A 24,396-nucleotide genomic window follows, 5' to 3' on the forward strand; every position below is an offset into this window, starting at 1 on the left:
GGACTTGGTACGACTTCAGATTTCTAGCCTGTAATGGTTTCGGGGTTAGTTTTCCGAATAAAATTAAAGTCACAGCAAATTTCCAAAGGGGGAGAAATTCGGTATCGCCCTGTTTGGGGCCCTATTATCGGCGCAAAGTTTAGCGCCCGGCGCTAATTATCGCCTCCGACTGCAAACTTGGCCTCTATCGCCCCTGGAGATGATTGGAGCGCTAAATCAGGTGCTACACACCTCTCTTAAGGTGCTAACGCCGAGGAGCGAGGCGCTACCTCAGAGCGCTGGCGAAGCTCGTGCTGTCAGTCAGCAATGGAACACAGACACACTGGCGCCGGCCAGTTCTTAAAGGGGAGGGTCCATGTTGCTTGCCAGCCACACCCTGCTCATTGCAGCCTTGAATCTCGGCCTGGAGAGACCTCGCAAGCAATTGTGTTGGAAACACTAATTGATAGGCCCAGGGAAAGAGATCAGCGCTTAGGAACCTCAAAAGTGGTGCGGAGGGCCAAAACTCCTGAGGACAGCCCCTTCCCGACTGCAAAACGTTCCCCTCTACCTGTCCTTGCTAGCGGCAGGCGGAAAAGCAGGGGGCGCGACTCAATATCCGGTCCGGGCCGTTGCACGCTGAACTGACGTCACGATCTGCGGGTGCAGGAGATCGTGGCGGTAATGTTTAACGCCGCCGCAAAATGTCATCAATTTCACGAGCGGCGCAAACATCGCCGTGCCCCGGGCGCTAGTTGCTTTGCGTGCGGGAGGCGCAAATGAACTGAATCTTTCCTCCTTGAAGGATTTTAAAAGTCTTTTGGAAAGTGCGGTCAACTTACTGAACACATTCAGGTAGATCTTTGCTGTCCGTGTGCTACCAGAGGCCGTAGTCATAGTGACACTGTACTCTCCAGTGTCTGAAACACTCACTGACTTCAACTGAAGAGAAGCCATGCCGAATATTGCTGCCCGCCTTCTGTAATCAGCGCTGATCTCTGGAAATGTACCCATCCACCGAGCGACATCCTTCCCACTGAACTGCCAGCTCCCATTGCTCACCTCTTCCGAAGGGGTCACTGACAGGACAACGGAGTCTCCGGCGGTTGCGTTGACCTCGCTGCTTTCGGCGGAGATGGTGAAAGGTGCGGGCTTAGCTTGGAGAAAAACAAGTTAGTGCAAAACTTGAGTTAACTGAAGTGATATTTAGATTTATTCATTGGCCTAACCCATGAGGTGTCGGCCACGGTGCAGTGGATAGCACTCTCGCCTCGGAGTCTGAAGGTTGTGAGTTCAAGCCCCACTCCAGGGGCTAGCGCACGCAATCTCAGCTGATACTCCAGTGCAGTACTGAGGGGGCGCTGCACTGTCGGAGGTGCCGTCTTTCGGACGAGCCAGCATTGCCCAGCTCCCAAGAACGCTACCTTCGATTAGATTTCCTTGAAACGTTGTTGCTTTGCAGGGTGTTTTTGGTTGGTAAGCGAGCAAACTAGTTCAGCTGAAGGTTGCCCTTTGAGTTGAGTTGGCTGCATTTCAGAACCTCATTTATGTATAAAAACAAATTAAATTTAGGCGCCATCTAACCCGAGTAATTTAATATTGGGAAGATCAACGCCATCGTCTTTGGTCCCTGCCACAAACTCCGTTCCCTAGCCACCGACTCCAGCCCTCTCATTGCGACTGTCCGAGGCTGAATCAGACTGTTCGCAACCCTGAAATGAGCTTCCGACCACATATCCACGCCATCACTAATACCGCCTATTTTCACCTCGTAATATCGCCCGGCTCCGCCCCTGCCTCAGCTCATCCTCTGCTGAAGCCATCATCCGTGCCTTTGTTACCTCTAGGCTTGACTATTCCAAAGCACTCCTGGCTGGCCTCCCACATTCTACCCTCAGTAAACTTGAGGCCATCCACAACTCGGCTGCCTGTGCCCTATCGCTGTTCTCGCTGACCTACATTGGCTCCCCTTAAGCAATGCCTCGATTTCAGTTGCAGAAGGTAAGTATGCAGGTGCAGCAGGTGGTTAAGAAGGCAATGGTATGTTGGCCTTCATAGCGAGAGGATTCAAGTACAGGAGCAAGAATGTCTTGCTGCAGTTGTACAGGGCCTTGGTGAGACCACACCTTGAGTATTGTGTGCAGTTTTGGTCGCCTTATCTGAGGAAGGATGTTCTTGCCATGGAGTGAGTGCAGCGAAGAATCACCAGACTGATACCTGGGATGGCAGAAATGACGTATGAGGAGAGATTCGGTCGATTGAGCTTATATTCGCTAGAGTTTAGAAGAATGAGAGGGGATCTCATTGAAACTTATAAAATTCTAACAGGACTAGACAGACTAGATGCAGGAAGGATGTTCCTGATGGCCAGGGAGTCCAGAACCAGGGGTCACAGTCTAAGGATAAAGGAGTAAGCCATTTAGGACAAAGATGAGGAGGAATTTCTTCACCCAGAGAGTGGTGAACCTGTGGAATTCTCTACTACAGAAAGCAGTGGAGGCCAGTTCATTAAATATGTTCAAGAAGGAGTTATATATGTTTCTTAAGGCTAAAGGGATCAAGGGATATGGGGAGAAGGCAGGGACAGGGTACTGAATTTGGATGATCAGCCATGATCGCATTGAATGGTGGAGCAGGCTCGAGGGGCCGAATGGCCTACTCCTGCTCCTATCTTATATGTTTCTATGATTTTAAAATTCTCATTCTTCTTTTCAAATCCCTCCAAGGTCTCGCCCCTTCCTACCTCTGAAATCACCTTCAGCCCCACAACCCTCCGAGATATCTGCACTCCTCTAATTCTGGCCTCTTGAGCACCCCCGATTTTAATCGCTTCACCACCGGTGGCCGTGCTTTCAGTTGCCTGGGCCCTAAGCTCTGGAATTCCCTCCCTTAACCTCTCTGCCTCATTACCTCTCTTTCCTCCTTTCAAACGCTCCTTAAAACCTACCTCTTTGACCAAGCTTGTGGTCATCTGCCCTAGTAGCCCCTTAAGGAGTCAAGTTTTATTTGATTATGCTCCTTTGAAGCGCCTTGGGACGTTTTACTACGTTAAAGGCGCTATATAAATGCAAGTAATTGTTCTTGAGTGAGCTGCCTTCAAACCTGAGTCTATCATGAAACGTAAGCATAGTGTTGTGAGCCACTGAGCCCTCACTTATTAAATACTGATTGTTGCTGATCACAAGCGTCACTGTACTTACGAAATACATTCAAAGTGATCCTTGCAGTCGCTTCTTTGCCGGCGGGTGAGTCCATGGTAACGCGGTACTCTCCACTGTCCGCAAGCGCCACTGAGCGCATCAGGAGCGAGGTGTTGAACAGCAGCTCCACGTTGCGTTTGGTGTACGCGATATTGAGGTCGGGCGGCTCGACCGTCCAAATGACGATGGAGGCGGTGCCGAACTTCCAGAAGCCGCTTACCACGGGCGAGGAGGGTCTCACCGACAGGGTAACAGCATCGCCGGCTGTGGCATTCATCACCTTGTTTCTCACTAGGACGCTGAAGGGCTGCGACTCGACTGGAAATAATTGCAGTAAGTAAAAGTTTAGCAAGAGATCAATTTCGGGGCCAACTCCTATTTTACTCATATAGGCGTAATCTGTATTCTTTCATTGAGACGATTTTTTTGCAAACTTTAAAAACTGCCCCGATTTAATATTGTAGGTTTGCTATTTGTTTCTGTGCTGGCGCGGCTATAAGAAAGTGACTCTCACCCACGGATATCAGTAAGTAGACTGCAAACGCAGTGGTTCGGGCGCTCTTCATCCCGACAGAACCGTTTCTGCTCTAGTTGCTGCTCAGTTCTTCCTTCAGTGCAGGTCACCTGAGCAGTGAAGGAAAAGCGAAAACAGCTGACTGTTGGCTGCCGGTCACATCTTGTAAACACCCATTTCAAGCCCTGCCAAACAGCAGAGTGCAGTCCCTTCCAGTCCCATTGTTCTCTTATTTCCGCAGAAAGCACTTTCTCCTTATTACCGGGCAACTTTTCCTTTGATTCCACTCACTTCCTCCCAATAAAAGAGGTTTCCATGGGAACCTATTTGGGCCCTAGCCAGTGTTCCCTCTATTTTTTTTCTCCGTGCGCAGTCACTTTAACTGGCTGCGTGACCCGTTTAAATTTTCGCGCAGGCGCGCCTTTCTCCTATTTAAAAGCCGGTGAGCGACCTGCGCAGGGCCACCAGACCCCGCTGTGCAGTTAATGGAAACGCTGGTCCGAGCTATGCCTGCCCATTTGTGGGATAGACAGAACAGGCTTTGGTCCACTCCTACTCGGGTCACATCCCTGACTTTCTTTTCCCCCTGTACTTCGATGACTTGTGTCAGTGTCGCTTCCTGCTTTCGTCCCGAACTGGAAACCTGAATCAACTTTGCTTTCAACTTCGACCTTCCCTTACCTTGGCCTGGTCCATTTATGACTCTTCCCTTCCTCCACCCGTGTATCTCCATTTCTGAGAATAGGCTGTCCAGCAGTGCCTACAACAAGCCCACCAGCTCCCAATGCTCCCTTGATTATAGAGTCATAGGGCTAGATTTTCAGTATAGGCAGTTTTGGGGCGCTAACCTTAGCGCCCGCCCGAAGTTAGCGCCCGCCCCAAAGTAGCGCCCCGTTGCCGGGAATTCAGTGGCTTCGCCCTAAGAGGTTGGTGGAGCGCTAAAAGAGGCATTCCACTACTCTCTTTAGGCACTAAGCCGGCGGTCCAGAGGGATAGCGCCCAGGCGGGGCGCAGCGCGGGTGCGGTCATTTTTGGACTGACAGCAGACCCCGTGGCGCCGACCAGCTCTTAAAGGGGGAAGGGACGAATTGGTCTGCTGCCACGCCCTGCACACTGCAGCCTTGCAAAGAGGCCTCAACACTGCTGCTCAGCCCCAGGGAGTCATGGCAACGTCAGAGAAGGCCCGTCAGCGTGCCCTGCGCTTCTCAGAGGGTGATCTGGACATAATGGTCACAGCTCTGGAGGTGAGGCGCAAGATCTTGTTCCCAGAGAGTGGGAGGAATCCAACCCACCACGACTACACCAAAGCCTGGAAGCAGATCGCCCAGAGGGTGACGTTCACCGGCGATGCCCCCAGGACCCACAAACAATGTCGTAAAAAATACAACGACCTGACCAGGATTGTCAAGGTGAGTAGCCTATCCAGTCTCCTCCTCATTCTTGCATGTACACCTGACATGATGGGCAAAGGGAGCTGAAAGTCCTATTGGCCAGCCCTCAGCCAGCAGCATTGGGACAGTCATGAGCATCAAATGGCCATTCGGCACTCTACACTTTGGCCAAGCTATTCCACCATGGGAGGCTGTGCACACTACATCAGGGCTTCACTCTGTCCAAGCTATTCCACCATGGGAGGCAGTGCACACTACATCAGGGCTACACTGCGCACTTACAGCCCGTCCTTTCTTTTGCAGGCTAAAGTAGCCTTTAATCGCCAGGCCCGTGCCAGGGGTGGCCGCGCCAAGCTGCAGAAGCTCACTCGGCTGGAGGAGCGCGTGTGTGTGCTCATGGGAGCCCGTGTGATCGTCCCCACAGCGTGCGGAGTATCCGACCCTCCACTGCCCGGCAATGGTAAGGACCTCGCCTTTTGGCCCTCTCGCGTCGCACTGGCCCATCCGAGCTACCTCCTTTGCCACTGTCCCACCAATGCGCTGAATGCCACCAGTCCTAACTCCCTCGCTGACGCCGTCTCCTCACTCTGAAGCTACTCTTGTGCATTCCTGCTTTCAGCTGGTGACGACCAGGACCCTGAAGCTGCCAGTGACAGCACCTCCGACCAGGAGGAGGAGGAGGAGCAAGCCGGACCATCGGGGGAACAGTCACGTCCCGCAGGAGAGGAGGAAGTGCTTCACACCTCCTCACTGGACGAGTGCCTGGAGGAACTGTCGCAGGGCAATGCAGCTTCTGGGACCAGTGGCGTCCAGCCACCCAGGAGCCGTGCGCGTGGCCCGCGGCCTTCCCCCCAAAGGGGGGAAGGATCAGAGGGGAGTGCTGCTGATCGGCACACTCGCCGCCACCAACGTGGCAAGGGTCCCTTAGTTCGGCCCCCTCCTCCCCAGCAGGAGAGTCGCGACTCCAGTCCGGACACCTTCACCTCGGAGGAGGTGCGGAAGCTGGATAAGATGGCCGAGGATTCGGACCGGCGCCACACGGAGCTCATGAGCGTGGTGGGGCGCATGCCTGAGGCCATCGAGTCGCTGGCGACCAGTGTGCGCGAGTTCGGGGCAGCAACTGCCGCGAGTGGCCGCATGCTGACTGATGCCGTCAAGACCCTGGCGGATGTGATGCGCGCGCACACCAGGACAACAGGGGCACTCACTGCTGCCACACGCGCTGTCTCAGGCAGGCATCGCCAGGGCAGCCGCCGCGCTGGACCATCCCAGCAAGCCGCCCCTCGGTTGATTGTTGCGGATCCTGCAGTGCGGGCCCGGCCGAGTGCCACCGCGCCACAGCACCAGCCAGCGCATCCCAGACGCCAGCTGGCCCACATTGCGCCATCCGTCGCCGCCATTCCCCCACTGGGGCGTCAAGGGCAAGCGGCTGCAGCTGATGGTGGCCAGGCTTAGGTGCGCCACTCAGCAGACGGCCCCTCGAGGCCCAAACGCCGTGTAGGCCGCCCCCCAGCGGCATCTGGCGGAAGGGCATCTGAGCCTCAGGCACCTTCCCCCAGCCTCGCAGCAGCCAGTGGGCAGAGCTTGCGAAGGAGCAGCAGGCCGGGCAGGGGAGGCAAAAGGCTGGGCAAGGTCTCGCCCTCGCGGGCCACTCAGTAGAGGGTGTGGCCAGCTTTCCTTTTATATGGCGGTGGCCATCTTTATTTTGCCCATGGTTGTGTTGTTGGAGGGCTTATTTTTTGCGTTAGGCCGACGTTGAGGCCCAGTTTGAAGAAAGGTGGAGTGACTCCTCCCCAGTTTGTGGGAGTGAGTCGTTTGTTGGGCTTTTTGTGGGGCCCGTTTATTGTTTTTGGGGATTCATGTGGGAAGGGCTTTTCATTTTTGTGTAATAAAAAATTATCTTTATTCATGCAGTCTCCATGGTTGTTCTTCTTAGTGTTTGTTGGCTTCGCCGGCTGAGGGGTTGCGGAGCGGCTGCATTCATCTTCCCTCATGGCCCCTGGCCATTCCCTGACAGGGGGCTTAGAAGTACCGTGTAATAAGGTGGCGTCGTGCGGCCCTTGGCCCTGGTCGCTCCCTCCTGGGAACGTACTCCTGCTCCTCCTCCTCCTCCTCCTCATGCTCCTCCTGCTCCTCCTCCTGAGGTGCTGGTCCAACGTCAGGTGGCAGTGCCTGAGTCCTGCGGATAGCCAGGTTGTGTAGCATGCAGCAAACCACCACAAATTGGGAGACGCGGTCCAGCGAATACTGGAGAGCTCCTCCGGAGCGATCAAGGCAGCGGAACCGCTGCTTGAGGACCCCAATAGTTAGCTCGATGATGTTGCGGGTGGTTTGATGGCTCTCGTTGTAGGCCTCTTCAGCAGCGGTCCTGGGCGCGCGGAGCGGGGTCATGAGCCAGGTGCACAAAGGATAGCCTTTGTCCCCGAGTAGCCATCCTCTTGGGGGAGGCTGTGCCTGGAACATGTCATGCACAGTACTCTGCCGCAGGATAAAGGCATCGTGGCTGCTGCCTGGGAAGCTGGCATTGACTGCCATGATGCGCTGCTTGTGGTCACAGACCAGCTGCACATTCAGAGAATGGTAGCCCTTCCTGTTGCGATACTGCTCGCCATGCTCCAGAGGGGCCCGCAAAGCCAAATGCGTACAGTCAATGGCGCCCTGCACCAAGGGGAATTCCCCGAGTCTGGAAAATCCCAATGCGCGCTGATGCTGGCTCTCCAGGGCCATGGGGAAGGAGATGAATTGGCTTCTCCTTCTGAACAGTGCTTCGGTCACCTGGCGGATGCAGCGATGCGCGCCGTACTGGGAGATGTTTGCTATGTCCCCAGCAGCGTATTGGAAGGAGCCGGTGGCATAGAAGTTCAATGCCACCGTCACCTTCACTTCCACCGACAGAGACGTCCTGCACCTGAGCTTTGGCCGCAGATCTCGGCGAAGCAGGTGGCAGATCTCTGCAATCACCTCCTTTCGGAATCGGAGCCTTTTAACACATCGCGCGGCACTCATGTTTAGGTAGGAGCGCTGCTGGCGGTATAGCCTGACTGGGTAAGGCCTACGTGGCCGACACCTGTAGCCCCCTCTGCCTCTAGCCAGGGCTGCCCCTCTCACAATGCGTCTGCGAGCCCTACGGACATGGAGCTGCAGCTCCGCGTTGGCACCCCATGCAACCCCCATCAAATCCTGGCAAACACTCACATTTCCAAAAGGCCACTTGCAGCACTCTGGCCTGAGTCCAAAAATACCTGAGCTCTTGCTGCTTGAAACCAGTTAGCTATCCTCCTTGTGTCTCCGGAAATGCGTTGCACAAGAGTGTTTTCTGAAAAAAGGCTGGCCTTTATACTGGAGAGCACGTCCCCTTTAATTTGCGCCCCCCGGGGCCCGCGCTGGTTGTGTTGCGTTCCTTTTTCCAAACGCTGCGGCCGCCAGCCGCACAATGGGGCGGTCCGACTGAAGTTTGGAATCGGGGCGCACAAAGGGTGTTGCACGAGGATGTGACGTCATTTTCTGCGCGCGCATCCGGGCGGGCGCTAAACTTTGGGCGGGCGCTAAACTTTGCGCCGGCGCTAACGGGCAACTTAATTTGGGGCAGGGCGCAAACTGCGCTGCGCACGGGCGCTACACGCATAGCGCCCGAAAATCACTTCTCTTAAGGCACTAACTGCTGGCGCTATCAACTGAAAATCTAGCCCATAGAGTCATAGAGTTATACAGCGCGGATAGAGGCCCTTCGGCCCATCGTGTCCGCGCCGGCCATCAAGCCCTGCCTGATCTAATCCCATATTCCAGCATTTGGTCCGTAGCCTTGTATGCTATGGCATTTCAAGTGCTCATCCAAATGCTTCTTAAATGTTGTGAGGGTTCCTGCCTCCACAAACCTTTCAGGCAGTGAGTTCCAGACTCCAACCACCCTCTGGGTGAAAAAGTTCTTTCTCAAATCCCCTTTAAACCTCTCGCCCTTTACCTTGAATCTCTGCCCCCTAGTTATTGACCCCTCTACTAAGGGAAAAAGCTCCTCAGCATCCATCCTATCTATGCCCCTCATAATTTTGTACACCTCAATCATGTCCCCCCTCAGCCTCCTCTGCTCCAAGGAAAACAAACCCAATCTGCCCAGTCTCTCTTCATAGCTGAAGCGCTCCAGCCCCGGCAACATCCTGGTGAACCTCCTCTGCACCCTCTCCAACGCGATCACATCCTTCCTGTAGTGTGGCGACCAGAACTGCACACAGTATTCCAGCTGTGGCCTAACCAGTGTTTTATACAGTTCCATCATAACCTCCTTGCTCTTATATTCAATGCCTCGGCTAATGAAGGCAAGTATCCCATATGCCTTTTTTACCACCTTATCCACCTGTTCCGCCGCCTTCAGGGATCTGTGTACTTGCACACCCAGATCCCTCTGACCCTCCGTCTTGCCTAGGGTCTTACCATTCATTGTGTATTCCCTTGCCTTGTTAGTCCCCCCAAAGTGCATCACCTCGCACTTTTCCGGGTTAAATTCCATTTGCCACTGTTCCGCCCATCTGACCAACCCACCTATATCGTCCTGCAGACTGAGGCTACCCTCCTCGCTATTTACCACCCTACCAATTTTTGTATCATCCGCGAACTTACTGATCATACCTTTTACATTCATATCCAAGTCATTAATGTAGACCACAAACAGCAAGGGACCCAGCACCGATCCCTGTGGTACCCCACTGGCCACAGGCTTCCAGTCACAAAAACAACCTTCGACCATCACCCTCTGCCTTCTGTCACTAAGCCAGTTTTGTATCCAATGTGCCAAGGCACCCTGGATTCCATGGGCTCTTACCTTCTTGACCAGTCTCCTGTGCGGGACTTTATCGAAGGCCTTACTGAAACCCATATATACCACATCCACTGCGTTACCCTCATCCACACACCTAGTCACCCCCTCAAAAAACTCAATCAAATTCGTCAGACATGATCTTCCCTTGACAAAGCCATGTTGACTATCCCTGATTAATCCTTGCCTCTCCAAGTGGAGACAAATTTTGTCCTCAGAATTTTTTCCAATAATTTTCCTACCACTGATGTTAGGCTCACTGGCCTGTAGTTCCCCGGTTTTTCCCTACTTCCCTTCTTGAATAATGGTACTACATTAGCGGCTCTCCAGTCCTCTGGCACATCCCCTGTGGCCAGAGAGGTCCTGAATATATGTGTTAGAGCCCCCGCAATCTCTTCCTTTGCCTCACACAGCAGCCTGGGATACATTTCATCCGGGCCTGGGGATTTATCCATTTTTAGGCCAGCTAAAACCGCCAATACCTCCTCCCTCTCGATGTGAATATGTTCAAGCATATCACAGTCCCCCCGCCCTATTTCTATGTCTACATCGTCCTTCTCCATAGTGAAAACAGATGCAAAAAATTCATTTAGAACCCCTCCTACATCTTCCGGCTCCACACACAGATTGCCACTTTTGTCCCTAATGGGCCCTATTTTTTCGCTAGTTATCCTCTTACCCTTAATATACTTATAAAACATCTTAGGATTTTCCTTTATTTTGCTCGCCAGTGTTATTTCATGGCCCCTCCTTGATCTCCTAATTTCTTTTTTAAGTATCCCCCTGCACTTTTTGTACTCCTCTAGGGCTTCCTCCGTCTTTATCCTTTTGTATCTGCCAAAAGCCCTCCTTTTTTTCCTAATCCATTCTTGTATATCCCCTGACATCCAAGGTTCCCTGTGGTTTTTGGAACCACCCTTGACCTTTACGGGAACATGTTGCCATTGTATGATCTCAATCTCCCCTCTGAAAGCCTCCCATTGCTCTGATGCGGATTTTCCTACAAGTAGCTGATCCCAGTCCATTTTGGCCAGATCCTGCCTTATCCTATTAAAATCGGCCTTCCCCCAATTTAGAACCTTTATTTCCGGCCCATCCCTGTCCTTTTCCATGACCACCTTAAATCTTACCATATTATGGTCACTGTCACCAAAGTGCTCACCTACTAGCACTTTTTCCACTTGGCCGGCCACATTCCCTAGAATTAGGTCCAGTACCGCCCCCTCTCTTGTAGGACTTTCTACATGCTGGCTCAAAAAGCTCTCCTGGATGCACTTTAAGAATTCTACACCCTCTGAGCCTTTCACACTCTGACTATCCCAGTTAATATTGGGGAAGTTGAAATCCCCCATTATTATTACCCTATTATTTGCACATTTCTCTGAGATTTGCCTACATATCTGTTCCTCTATCTCCCCCTGACTGGAGGCCTATAGTACACTCCCATCGAAATGCTTGCCCCCTTTTTGTTTTTAAGCTCCACCCATATGGCCTCATTAGAGGAACCTGCTAATATATCATCCCTCCTTACTGCAGTAATTGACTTCTTAATTAATATTGCGACACCCCCACCTCTTATACCTCCCCCTCTGTCTCGCCTGAAGATTCTGTACCCCGGAATATTGAGCTGCCAGTCCTGCCCCTCCCTCAACCACGTCTCCGTGATAGCAACAATATCGTACTCCCATGTGTTTATCAACACCTTCAGTTCATCCACCTTATTTGCAAGACTCCTTGCATTAAAATAGATGCCATCCAGCCTTGCCCTTATATATTTGCCCTGTCCACCAAGCTGACTTGTTTTTTTCTCTATAATTGGCAGCACATCACCCCCTATTTCAGCTCCCCTCTGTATCCCATCCCCCTGCCAAGTTAGTTTAAACCCCCCCCAACAGTGCTAGCAAACCTCCCCGCAAGGATATTTGTCCCGCTCTGGTTCAGGTGCAACCCGTCCGACTTGTACAAGTCCCACCTTTCCCAGAAGCAGGCCCAGTGATCCAGGAAAGTAAAACCCTCCCCCCTACACCAACTCTTTAGCCACACATTCATCTGCTCTATCCTCCCATTCCTATACTCACTAGCACGTGGCACTGGGAGTAATCCAGAGATTACAACCTTTGAGGTCCTGCTCTTTAATCTGTTACCTAGCTCCCTAAATTCTTGATGCAGGACCTCATCCCCCTTCCTACCTATGTCGTTGTTCCCAATGTGGACCACGACCTCTGCCTGCTCACCCTCCCCCTTAAGAATGCCCTGTAGCCGCTCAGTGACATCCCTGACCCTGGCCCCAGGGAGGCAACAAACCATCCTGGAGTCACGTTTGCGGCCACAGAAACGCCTATCTGTTCCCCTTACGATAGAATCCCCTACCACTATTGCTCTCCCACTCTTTTTCCCCCCTTCCTGAGCAGCAGAAGCGTCCCTGGTGCCAGGAAGCTGGCTGCTGCTGCCTTCCCCTGGTGAGTCATCCCCCTCAACAGTATCCAACTTGGTATACCTGTTTGAAAGGGGGATGTCCGCAGGGGGTCCCTGCACTACCTGCCTGCCTTTGTTGCTCCGCCTGATGGTCACCCTCTGTGCTGCCCTACCCTGAGGCGTGAACAACTCGTTAAACGTGCTATCCACGACCCTCTCAGCATCGCGCATGCTCCAAAATTCATCCACCCGCAGCTCAAGCGCCGCAATGCGGTCTACAAGTAGTTGCAGCTGGATGCATTTCCCGCACACATGGTCGTCAGGGACACTGGCAGCATCCCTGACTTCCCACATGGAGCAAAAGGAGCAGAACACGGGTCTGAACTCTCCTGCCATGACTTACTCCTTTAATTAATTTAAAAATTTATTCAATACCCCTGTTACAGGTATACTCTAGGGCGCTTTATTTACCAACTGTCCCCACTACACCACAGAAATTTAACACCACAGAATTCAAGCTTGTATTGAAAAGAGAGAAATACTCACCAACCAATCACTTACCTGCTCCCTGGTGACGTCACACTTGGATTACTTTTTACCTCTCTCCTGGAACCTGGATTGGTATGCCTTGGTGCCTCTGACTGCTCCCTTTTAAGCCTTTAAGCTCTCCCGCCTCGGGCTGCTCCCGCGCAGGTCCGCTGCTTCTCCGGTCTCGGGGCTGTGGGCCTCGGTGCCTCTGACTGCTCCCTTTTAAGCCTTTAAGCTCTCCCGCCTCGGGCTGCTCCCGCGCAGGTCCGCTGCTTCTCCGGTCTCGGGGCTGTGGGCCTCGGTGCCTCTGACTGCTCCCTTTTAAGCCTTTAAGCTCTCCCGCCTCGGGCTGCTCCCGCGCAGGTCCGCTGCTTCTCCGGTCTCGGGGCTGTGGGCCTTGGTGCCTCTGACTGCTCCCTTTTAAGCCTTTAAGCTCTCCCGCCTCGGGCTGCTCCCGCGCAGGTCCGCTGCTTCTCCGGTCTCGGGGCTGTGGGCCTCGGTGCCTCTGACTGCTCCCTTTTAAGCCTTTAAGCTCTCCCGCCTCGGGCTGCTCCCGCGCAGGTCCGCTGCTTCTCCGGTCTCGGGGCTGTGGGCCTCGGTGCCTCTGACTGCTCCCTTTTAAGCCTTTAAGCTCTCCCGCCTCGGGCTGCTCCCGCGCAGGTCCGCTGCTTCTCCGGTCTCGGGGCTGTGGGCCTCGGTGCCTCTGACTGCTCCCTTTTAAGCCTTTAAGCTCTCCCGCCTCGGGCTGCTCCCGCGCAGGTCCGCTGCTTCTCCGGTCTTCCACCCCGCTTCCTGTAAGGGTTAATGATCTAGACAAGGGAACTAGATGTAATATCTCCAAGTTTGCAGACGACACAAAGCTGGGTGGGCGTGTGTGCTGTGAGGAGGATGCTGAGAAACTCCAGGATGATTTGGACAGGTTGGGTGATTGGGCAGAAGCATGGCAGATGCAATATAACGTGCATAAATGCGAGGTTATCCACTTTGGTGTCAAAAACAGGAAGGCAGATCATTATCTGAATAGCAATAGATTGGGAGAAGGGGAAGTGCAACGAGCCCTGGGTGTCCTTGTGCACCAGTCGCTGAAGGTAAGCATGCAGGTGCAGCAGGCGGTTAAGAAGGCAAATGGTTTGTTGGCCTTTGTAGCGAGAGGGTTCGAGTACAGGAACAAGGATGTCTTGCTGCAGTTGTAGAGGGCCTTGGTGAGACCACATCTGGAGTATTGTGTGCAGTTTTGGTTGCCTTATCTGAGGAAGGATGCTCTTGCCATGGAGGGAGTTCAGCAAAGATTCACCAGGCTGATACCTGGGATGGCAGGAATGACGTATGAGGAGAGATTGGGGCGATTGGGCTTGTACTCGCTGGAGTTTAGAAGAATGAGAGGAGATCTCATTGAAACTTATAAAATTCTGACAGGACTGGACAGACTAGATGCAGGAAGGCTGTTCCCGATGGTGGGGGAGTCCAGAACCAGGGGTCACAGTCTAAGGATAAGGGGTAGGCCATTTAGGACAGAGATAAGGAGGAATTTCTTCACCCAGAGAGTGGTGAACCTGTGGAATTCTCTACCACAGAAGGCAGTAGAGGTTAATTCCTTAAATATATTCAAGAAGGAGTTGGATATATTTCTTAAGGCTAAAGGGATCAAGGGGGAGAAAGCAGGGACAAGCTACTGAATTTGGATGATCAGCCATGATCGCATCGAATGGCAGAGCAGGCTCGAAGGGCCGAATGGCCTACTCCTGCTCCTATCTTCTATGTTTCTATGGTTCTATTCAGCTCCCCCAGTTTCTCCATCTCCATCGTATCTGTTCTGACGATGCCACCTTCCACACACAGTCATATGGAAAGTGTTTAGTCACAATGCTGCAGCCATCATGAATTTGCAGCAAGCATAACAGGACAGCGAATGTAAGTCTGACTCAGAATGTGATTGGCAGGTAGCAGGCCCACTGTCCGTCTCTTGGTCCGCTCTGTCACAATGAATAATCCTTTAAGCTTCAGTCATGTGATCAAATTATTGCGCACTCAGGCCAGGAAACTGGTCAAGGTCCTTTTTTCATTGGTCATTCATGGGATGTGGGCGTCGCTGACAAGGCCAGCATTTATTGCCCATCCCTAGTTGCCCTTGAGAAGGTGGTGGTGAGCCGCCTTCTTGAACCGCTGCAGTCCGTGTGGTGAAGGTACTCCCACAGTGCTGTTAGGGAGGGAGTTTCAGGATTTTGACCCAGCGACTATGAAGGAACTGCGATATATTTCCACGTCAGGATGGTGAGTAACTTGGAGGTGATGGTTCCCATGCGCCGGCAGCCCTTGTCCTTCTAGGTGATAGAAGACGCGGGTTTGGGAGGTGCTGTCGAAGAAGCCTTGGCGAGTTGCTGCAGTGTATTTTGTAGATGGTACACACTGCAGCCACGGTGTGCAGTGGTGGAGGGTGTGAATGTTTAAGACGGTGGATGGGATGCCAATCAAGCAGGCTGCTCTGTCCTGGATGGTGTTGAGTTTCTTGAGTGTTGTTGCAGCTGCGCTCATCCAGGCAAGTGCTCACCCAGGTAAGTGGAGAGTATTCCATCACACTCCTGACTTGTGCCTTGTAGATGGTGGAAAGGCTTTGGGGAGTCAGAATATGAGTCACTCGCCATAGAATGCCCAGCCTCTGACCTGCTGTTGTAGCCACAGGGTGAATGTAACAGATCGCAGGAACTATTCGAAGAAGAGCAGAAAGTTTGTCTGGTGTCTTGGCTAGCAAACCTCCTTTAACTAACCACCAAAAACAGATTACTTAAAACTTTATCTCATATGTCGCTTTTTGGGACCTTATGTGAAAATTGTATGTTTCTTTTGCCTACATAACAAATGCAACAGCTCTTCAAAAAATATGAATATGATGGCATGAAAGTCACCAAGTTCTTTGTTCTAACTATCAAAGTATTGCAGTTTATTATTGTAATTTGTACTCCCATCACTGAAAGGACAGACGGAGGCAATTAAGCCCAGCAAGCTTGTGCCATCTCTTTGAAACAGCTATCCAATTAGCCCCACTCCCTTGCTCATTCCCCATACCCCTGCAAAGGTTTGCTTTTCCAATATATATCTGATTCCCGTTTTAAAGTTACTGTTGAATCTGCTCCCGCCACCCTTTCAGGCAGTGCATTCCGGAGCTTTGTAAAAAAACAAAAAACAAAATTCTTCTCATTTCCCCTCTGGTTCTTTTGCCAATTATCTTACATCCTCTGGTTACCAACCCTCTTGACAGTGGAAACAGCTTCTGCTTATTTACTTGATCAAAACTGCTCATGGCTTCGAACTCTGCTGCCGAAAATGAAGGCAGTTGTGAAATTATACTGACCTTGTTTCAAAGTGGCCAGTAAAGATCTGTTCAAGCAACAATTAGATATTTTGTAGAGAGAATATTGGGCTAAAAATTGAGTCGTGCCCCATTTGGGGTGCTAAGATCGCGTCGCGCCCCGCGCCTGAAATTCAGTGGATGCGCCCAAGAGGAAAGCGGGGCGCTACTGGAAGCGTCCTGCATCCCTGTTGGGGCGCTAAGAGTCAATATCGCGGCGCTACGTGCCGCGGTATTGCAAGCCTTCCATTCTTAAAGGGGAGGGGCCTGCACAGCGCGACCCAGGGTCCAGCAGGGCCCCCGGGGATTGGGAGTGCTGGCAAAAGAGCCCGGCACCCAAGAAAAGTGCCTGGCTCTTAGGGAGCGGTTCAGGAGGCCAGGGACGGGAGTGCAGGCAGGTGCTGGCAGGTGGCCAGCAACAAAAATGTCCGCCCCGCACCTCACCTTTAAATTGCGCCTCCCCGGCTGCAGGTAGGCCCCCCTACCCGGTTGGACATTGTGTCCAGCGGTAAGTCAGGGGGCACTCCCAAGATCGCGGCCGAGGTGCTGCACACGGCGATGACGTCATCGCCGGCAGCGCAGCGCCATGTGACGCTACCAGTTAGCGCCGTCGCTAACCTCCCGCTGAATTCCACAGGTGGCGCTTGCGGTACCAGGCCCGGGCGCTAGTTGCTTTGTGCCCCATTAAATGGGAGGCGCAAAGCAACCGAATTTTTACTGCAATGTTTTTTGAGGGTGACTTTTTTATTAATAAAATAAATTGATAATGGCTTGCATTTTCTTTCTGTTGCAGTCTGAGGAAAGAAAGGATGCCTACTATGAAGGAGTGGAAACTAAAAGATTAACTAGAAACCTGGATTCATTAGCTACTAAAGGTTTTGGTTAAAAGTAATGGCCCAGAAATTCGGGTCGGGGGCTTCCCGCGGGTGTAAGCCTCCGACCTGCACTTACCTAGCGCACCGGCCGTTGAGCTGTGGGCCCGCGAGGTATTCCAATCCTGGGCCTCCTCCAACTGCCGGCGCGCAGTGCTTGCGTATCCCAGGGGCGCAGTTAGTTCGAAGCGTCCCCTGGGATCACGTGGGCCATGGAGAGCCAATGGTAGCAAGGAATGCTTCATTCATAAATTTGCCAGGAAGAGCTGTCAAACCTATAAATACTATGAGCCCCAAAACATCACTAAAACTTCAAAAAAAAAAATTTTAAATCACATTTTTAAAATAACTATATTACATGACTATTTTAAACAATAATTTAAATTTTTGAAAAAATTAATTACATTTTCTAATGGGGCTAAAAATAAACTTACCTTTCTTTAAAGTATTTAAAAAATAATAAACCTGTGGAAAAAATGTTTTAATTTTAATTAATTCACCACTTACCTTGTTAAAAGCAAGCCTTGCCCCTGCTTTCTAAAAGTGTAACTGCTGGAGACTTACCCTCCCGGAGAAACCTGCAAAAACAACGTAAGTTCGATGCGCACGCGCTGCCTCTCCGGCACACGCGTTCCACCTGTCAACCTCTTCTTTCAGGGGACTGGAAGTTCCGGTTTCCCGTGCATGCACGAAACCGGCACATTCGTTGGTCCTACGGGTGAGTACCCAGCGCGTACTCACCGTGGGGACCCGAAGTTCTGGGCCATTAACTCAACACAGGCGACATGCTGGGAATGTTGGCCAAATTAGAAAAGTGTTATTCCGACTGTCTGGAAGGCTATAGACAAGGAAAGGAGGCCTTGAAAGATTGTGGGGCACCATTGTAAACACCAGGGGCTGTTCTGGTATTATCAGTCTGCATAACCGTGGCGAAGTGCGAGGGATATGTTACTGGAACGCTTATTTTTGTATAGGAGAATGGTATAAGAGCTGCCATCCCAAAGTGAAAGATAGTCCTGGAAGGAGATCTCGATGATGGACTAGAAGCTCACCAGGGCGGACATCAGCAAACGTTAACTTCTTAATATCCCGAAGCAGAAGACTGGCCATCCTGAATTTCGAGATGCATCACTAACCTAAAGGTTGTATCAATCTCTATCTGTAAAAGTTGTTATACTTTAATGTTAATAAAACCGATTATTAGAAAAGTTTCAAGCCTTGCTTGATCTTTCACCCTAAAGAGTAAAGAGAGTTCAAACAAAAAAAAACCTATATTATTATAAACTAGCAAACAAGCTTTGAAATCTTATCCTGTCATCAGCAACATTCCTGGTCCATGTTTAGATCACCAGGGAGGTTGGGGTAATGGCCATAGTTGCTATTGCCCTCAAAACCTGTAGTCTGTCCACCTTCGATCCATGTCCCTCGATATTCCTACAAAACTAAAGCTATTAATCTCAGTTATCCTGCTGATAACAGACCTCCCAGAATGTATGCAACACATACCCTTTTACCTCCACCCTTCCCACTGCCCAGGGCCCCAAACACTCCTTCCAGGTGAAACAGCGATTTACTTGTACTTCTTGCAATCTAGTATACTGTATTCGCTGCTCACAATGTGGTCTCCTCTACATTGGGGAGACCAAACGTAGATTGGGTGACAGCTTTGCGGAACACCTCCGTTCAGTCCGTAAGGGTGACCCCGAGCTTCCGGTCACCCGTCACTTTAATTCTCTGCTCCACTCCCACTCTGACCTCACCGTCCTCGGCCTCTTACACTGTTCCAATGAAGCTCAGCGTAAGCTCGAGGAACAGCACCTCATCTTTCGATTAGGCACTTTACAGCCTTCTGGACTCAACATAGAGTTTAACAATTTCAGATCATAACCACTGCCCCTATTTTTTTTTCTCATTTATTTAAATGTTTTTTCTCTCTCCCACATGGCAGCTGTCTTTCATTTTGCCAGTGCCATTTACAATTCGTCTAGAGCCATCTTTTGTTTCTTAACTTGTCCCATTACCTCTCCTTTCCCCTCGCACCATCATCCCTTTTGTCTGTTAATCTCTCCTGCCTTCCACCCTATCACAGACCTTCCCTTTTGTTCTTTCCTCCCCTCTTCCCCCCTTTCCCGGCCCCTACACTTGCTTAAAAACCTGTTCCATCTCCAGCTTTTTCCAGTTCTGACGAAGGGTCATCGACCTGAAACGTTAACTCTGTTTCTCTCTCCACAGATGCAGCCTGACCTGCTGAGTATTTCCAGCATTTTCTGGTTTCATTTCAGATTTCCAGAATCCGCAGAATTTTGCTTTTGTCCCAGAATTTATCGTCTGCACTGCGCACTCATTCCATTAGCGATGTACAGTTGTAGCTCTTAGCAGTGGTACTGGGTTACTCTTATCCAAGGCTAGCCTGTTGGAAATAGCGATGCTGAGCAGGGCCTCCAGAAGTCACATGAACCAAGCCCCAAGGGTCTTGCAGAGAAACTCCAGTATGATTTGGACAGGTTGAGTGATTGGGCAGAAGCATGGCAGATGCAGTATAATGTGAATAAATGCGAGGTTATCCACTTTGGTGGCAAAAACAGGAAGGCAGATTATTATCTGAACGGCAATAGATTGGGAGAAGGTGAAATGCAACGAGACCTGGGTGTCCTTGTGCACCAGTCACTTAAGGTAAGCATGCAGCTGGAGCAGGCGGTTAAGAAGGCAAATGGTATGTTGACCTTCATAGCGAGAGGATTCGAGTACAGGAGCAAGGATGTCTTGCTGCAGTTGTACAGGGCCTTGGTGAGACCACACCTTGAGTATTGTGTGCAGTTTTGGTCACCTTATCTGAGGAAGGATGTTCTTGCCATGGAGGGAGTGCAGCGAAGATTCACCAGACTGATACCTGGGATGGCAGGAATGACGTATGAGGAGAGATTGGGTCGATCGGGCTTATACTCGCAGGAGTTTAGAAGAATGAGGGGATCTCATTGAAACTTATAAAATTCTAACAGGACTAGACAGAATAGATGCAGGAAGGATGTTCCCGATAGTGGGGGAGCCCAGAACCAGGGGTCACAGTCTAAGGATAAGGGGTAAGCCATATAGGACAGATGAGGAGGAATTTCTTCACCCAGAGAGTGGTGAACCTGTGGAATTCTCTACCACAGAAGGCAGTGGAGGCCAATTCATTAAATATATGCAAGAAGGAGTTAGATATATCTCTTAAGGCTAAAGGGATCAAGGGATGTGGGGAGAAGGCAGGGACAGGGTACTGAATTTGGATGATCAGCCATGATCTCATTGAATGGCGGAGCAGGCGCGAGGGGCCCGAATGGCCTACTCCTGCTCCTATCTTCTATGTTTCTATGGGTACAAAATGGGCAGCGGTGAGTTAGTGGAAGCAGGGACATCCCATTGCACCCACCCTTGCTGGGAGCTGTCCCGGTTGCAGCAGAATCCAACGAGAGGCGAAACCAGTTTTTAAAATGTGGCCTCTTGTCATCAGAGTTTTAGCATAGCGTCACTTCTGGCACGTGAATTTAAAATGTTCTTACTCTGTCCACTTGAATTGTTGACGTCCTGAAATACAATTGTGGGTTTAATTCTTCCGAGTTGGGTGTGTTACTGTGGAGAGTATGTTGAATCCTGCAACACCAGGGTGAGCCACGCCTGTTGTTACGTCACTGTAGGAGTAGTTTGAGGTGGTGAGTTAACACATCACCTCGGTCTCTTTCCCTCTCCCCACCCCCCGCGTTTTGATACCAATACACTAAGTTCCAGTGACAGTACTAGTGAGGGCAGCTGGAATGTGTTTGTCCCTCCCCGTTTAGTGAGGAAGGCAGGCGGATAGTCAGATTAGGAAGTACTTTGTAATAATGAGTAGTGAGCGAATTTTGTAATCTATCCCGATGATGCAACGGTTAATGGTAAATATGCAAACCCTACACCAACTCCTTTCTCTCTTCTCAGCTGTGGCTCAGTGGGTAGCACACTCACCTCTGAGTCAGAAGGTTGTGGGACTTGAGCACATAAATCTAGGCTGACACTCCCAGTGCAGTACTGAGGGAGCGCCGCACTGTCGGAGGGGCAGTACTGAGGGAGTGCCGCACTGTCGGAGGGGCAGTACTGAGGGAGCGCCGCACTGTCGGATGAGACGTTAAACCGAGGACCCGTCTGCGCACTCGGGTGGAAGTAAAAGATCCCATTCCACTATTTCGAAGAAGAGCAGGGGGGTTCTCCACGGTGTCCTGGCCAATATTTATCCCTCAACCAACATCACTAAAACAGATTATCTGGCCATTATCACATTGCTGTTTGTGGGAGCTTGTTGTGTGCAACTTACCTGCCACATTTCCCACATTACAACAGTGACTCCACTTCAAAAAGTACTTCATTGGCTGTGAAGCACTTTGAGACGTCCGGTGGTCGTGAAAGGCGCTATAGAAATGCAAGTCTTTCTTTCTGTCTCTGTCTGTCTGTCTCTCTGTCTGTCTGTCTGTCTGCCTGTCTCCCTCTCTCTCCCCACCCTCGCTCTCTCCCACCCTCGCTCTCTCCCACCCTCGCTCTCTCTCTCCCTCCCTTTCCCTCTCCCTTTCCCTCTCCCTTTCCCTCTCCCTTTCCCTTTCCCTTTCCCTCTCCCTCTCCCTCTCCCTCTCTCTCTATCTCGCTCTCCCTCTCTCTCTCTCCCTGTGTCCCTTCCTCCCTCCCTCCCACCCCCCAGGAGCCACAGCCTTTTGTGGGAGAGATATCCATATTTCCACTACCATCTGTGTGAAAATATGTTTCATGATTTCATTCCTGTATGGCCTGGTTCTAATTTTAAGATTGTGCCCGCTTGTCCTGGATTCCCCACCAGAGGAAATAGTTCCTCTTTATCCCCTGTTAACCCCCATGCTGGGGTTAATAGCTGACAGTTGGTAAGAACAATGCCCGCTCCTTGTTTCTGTAGGTCCACAGGTGAGTTTTCAGGAAAGAATAGATGGTAAAGTTCTGCCAGTTCCCAGTACAGGATTTTCTGCAGAGGGCAAGAAATTTGTAACCCGTAACCAGACAACAACCTCACCTGTAGTTGTCATCTTGGGCAATTTTACAGTCAGATGCGCCGGTGCCCCTGTTGTGTCAGTGTCAGCCGTGGCTCAGTGGGTAGCACTCTCGCCTCTGCGTCAGCAAGTCATTGGTTCAAGTCCCGCTCCTGGAGGCTTGAGCAGAAAAATCTAGGCTGACACTGCAGTGCAAGTGCTGAAAGTGTGGATAAATGTGAAGTTATCCACTTCGGTAGGAAAAACAGAAATATGAGTATTATTTAAATAGCGATAGATTGGGAAATGTTTATGTACAAAGGGAACTGGGTGTCCTTGAACACTCAGTCACTGAAAGCAAACATGCAGGTGCAGCAAGCAGTTAAGAAGGCAAATGGTATGTTGGCCTTCATTGCAAGAGGATAGTATAGGAGCAAGGATTTTTTACTACAGTTGTACAGGGCCTTGGTGAGACCACACCTGGAGTACTGTGTGCAGTTTTGGTCTCCTTACCTAAGAAAGGATATACTTGTCATAGAGGGAGTGCAGCGAAGGTTCACCAGACTGATTCCTGGGATGGTAGGACTGTCGTATGAGGAGAGATTGGGTCGACTAGGCCTGTATTCACTAGAGGTTAGAAGAATGAGGGGATCTCATTGAAACATATATAATTCTGACAGGGCTAGACAGACTGGATGCAGGTAGGATGTTTCCCCTGGCTGGGGGGGTCTAGAACGAGGGGTCACAGTCTCAGGATACGGGGTAGGACATCTAGGACTGAGATGAGGAGAAATTTCTTCACTCAGAGGGTAGTGAACCTGTGGAATTCTCTACTACAGAAGGCTGTGGAGGCCAAGTCACTGAATATATTTAAGAAGGAGATACAGTAGATAGATTTCTAGACACAAAAGGCACCAAGGGGTATGGGGAGAGTGCGGGAATATGGTATTGAGATAGAGGATCAGCCATGAGTCAGTGCTGGGTCCCCAACTCTTTACAATCTATATTAACGATTTGGAGGAGGGGACCGAGTGTAACACATCAAAGTTTGCAGATGATACTAAGATGGGAGGGAAAGTAGTGAGTGAGGAGGACATAAAAAACCTGCAAGGGGACATAGACAGGCTAAGTAAGTGGGCAGAGATTTGGCAGATGGAATACAATACTGGAAAGTGTGAGGTTATGCACTTTGGCAGGAAAAATCGTAGAGCAAGTTATTATCTTAATGGCAAGAAACTTGAAAGTACTGAAGTACAAAGGGATCTGGGGGTCCTGGTGCATGAAACTCAAAAGGTTAGTATGCAGGTGCAGCAAGTGATTAAGAAGGCCAATGGAATGTTGGCTTTCATTGCTAGGCGGATAGAATATAAAAATAGGGAGGTATTGCTTCAGTTGTACAAGGTATTGGTGAGACCGCACCTGGAATACTGCATACAGTTTTGGTGTCCATACTTAAGAAAGGACATACTTGCTCTCGAGTCAGTACAAAGAAGGTTCACTCGATTAATCCCGGGGATGAGGGGATGGACATATGAGGAGAGGTTGAGTAGATTGGGACTCTACTCATTGGAGTTCAGAAGAATGAGAGGCGATCTTATTGAAACATATAAGATTATGAAGGGGTTGGATCGGGTGGATGCAGGGAGGATGTTCCAGATGATGGGTGAAACTAGAACTAGGGGGCATAGTCTTAGAATAAGGGGCTGCTCTTTCAAAACTGAGATGAGGAGGAACTACTTCACTCAGAGGGTGGTAGGTCCATGGAATATGCTGCCCCAAAAAGCTGTAGAAGCTACATCATTACATAAATTTAAAACAGAAATAGACAGTTTCCTAGTAGAAAAGGGAATTAAGGGTTACGGGGAGCGGGCAGGAATTTGGACATGAGTCTAGGTTCGGATAGGTCATGGCCCTGTGGGTAGCGGAGCGGGCCCAGGGGCCGTGTAGCCTGATCCTGCTCCTGTTTTCGTGTGTCTAATGCTGTTAGATTCAGGAGATAGTCCTGTCATAGTGGATTGGCGGTTAGGATCAGATCAGCCATGATCTTATTGAATGACGGAGCAGGCTCGAGGGGCCAATTGGCCTACTCCTGCTCCTATTTCTTATGTTCTTATGTTCTTATGAACATATTGAATGGCGGAGCAGGCTCGAAGGGTGGAATGGCCGACTCCTGCTCCTATTTTTCTATGTTTCTATGTTGGAGGTGCCGCCTTTCGGATGAGACGTTAAACCAAGGCCCCGTCTGCTCTCTCGGGTGAGCGTAAAAGATCCCATGGCACTGTTTCGAAGAAGAGTAGGGGAGTTATCTCTAGCGTCCTGGCCAATAATTATCACT

At 50.8% G+C, this 24,396-nt stretch overlaps 1 protein-coding gene across 2 annotated transcripts in view; it reads right to left on the reverse strand.

The window, feature by feature from the left end:
* LOC147109912 (uncharacterized) overlaps nucleotides 1–22,255 on the reverse strand; it is a 41,464-nt gene extending 19,209 nt beyond the window's left edge. The window contains exons 1-4 of one of the 2 annotated variants that reach the window (XM_086003937.1): nucleotides 22,106–22,255; nucleotides 3,694–3,803; nucleotides 3,180–3,497; nucleotides 822–1,136 (exon numbers count right to left, since the gene is read on the reverse strand). In XM_086003937.1, coding sequence (XP_085860063.1) covers nucleotides 822–1,136; nucleotides 3,180–3,497; nucleotides 3,694–3,745 — 685 coding nt within the window. In that variant the 5' untranslated portion in view covers nucleotides 3,746–3,803; nucleotides 22,106–22,255. Of the gene's footprint in view, nucleotides 1–821; nucleotides 1,137–3,179; nucleotides 3,498–3,693; nucleotides 4,066–22,105 lie in introns of those variants that run through there. The other variant, XM_086003938.1, reaches the window with a different exon arrangement.
* Between the last annotated feature and the right edge of the window lie 2,141 nt (nucleotides 22,256–24,396).

The sequence above is a fragment of the Somniosus microcephalus genome, chromosome 12, assembly GCF_052327205.1.
Source record: "Somniosus microcephalus isolate GS21.2 chromosome 12, FLI_Smic_1.0, whole genome shotgun sequence".
Lineage (NCBI taxonomy): Eukaryota > Metazoa > Chordata > Chondrichthyes > Squaliformes > Somniosidae > Somniosus > Somniosus microcephalus.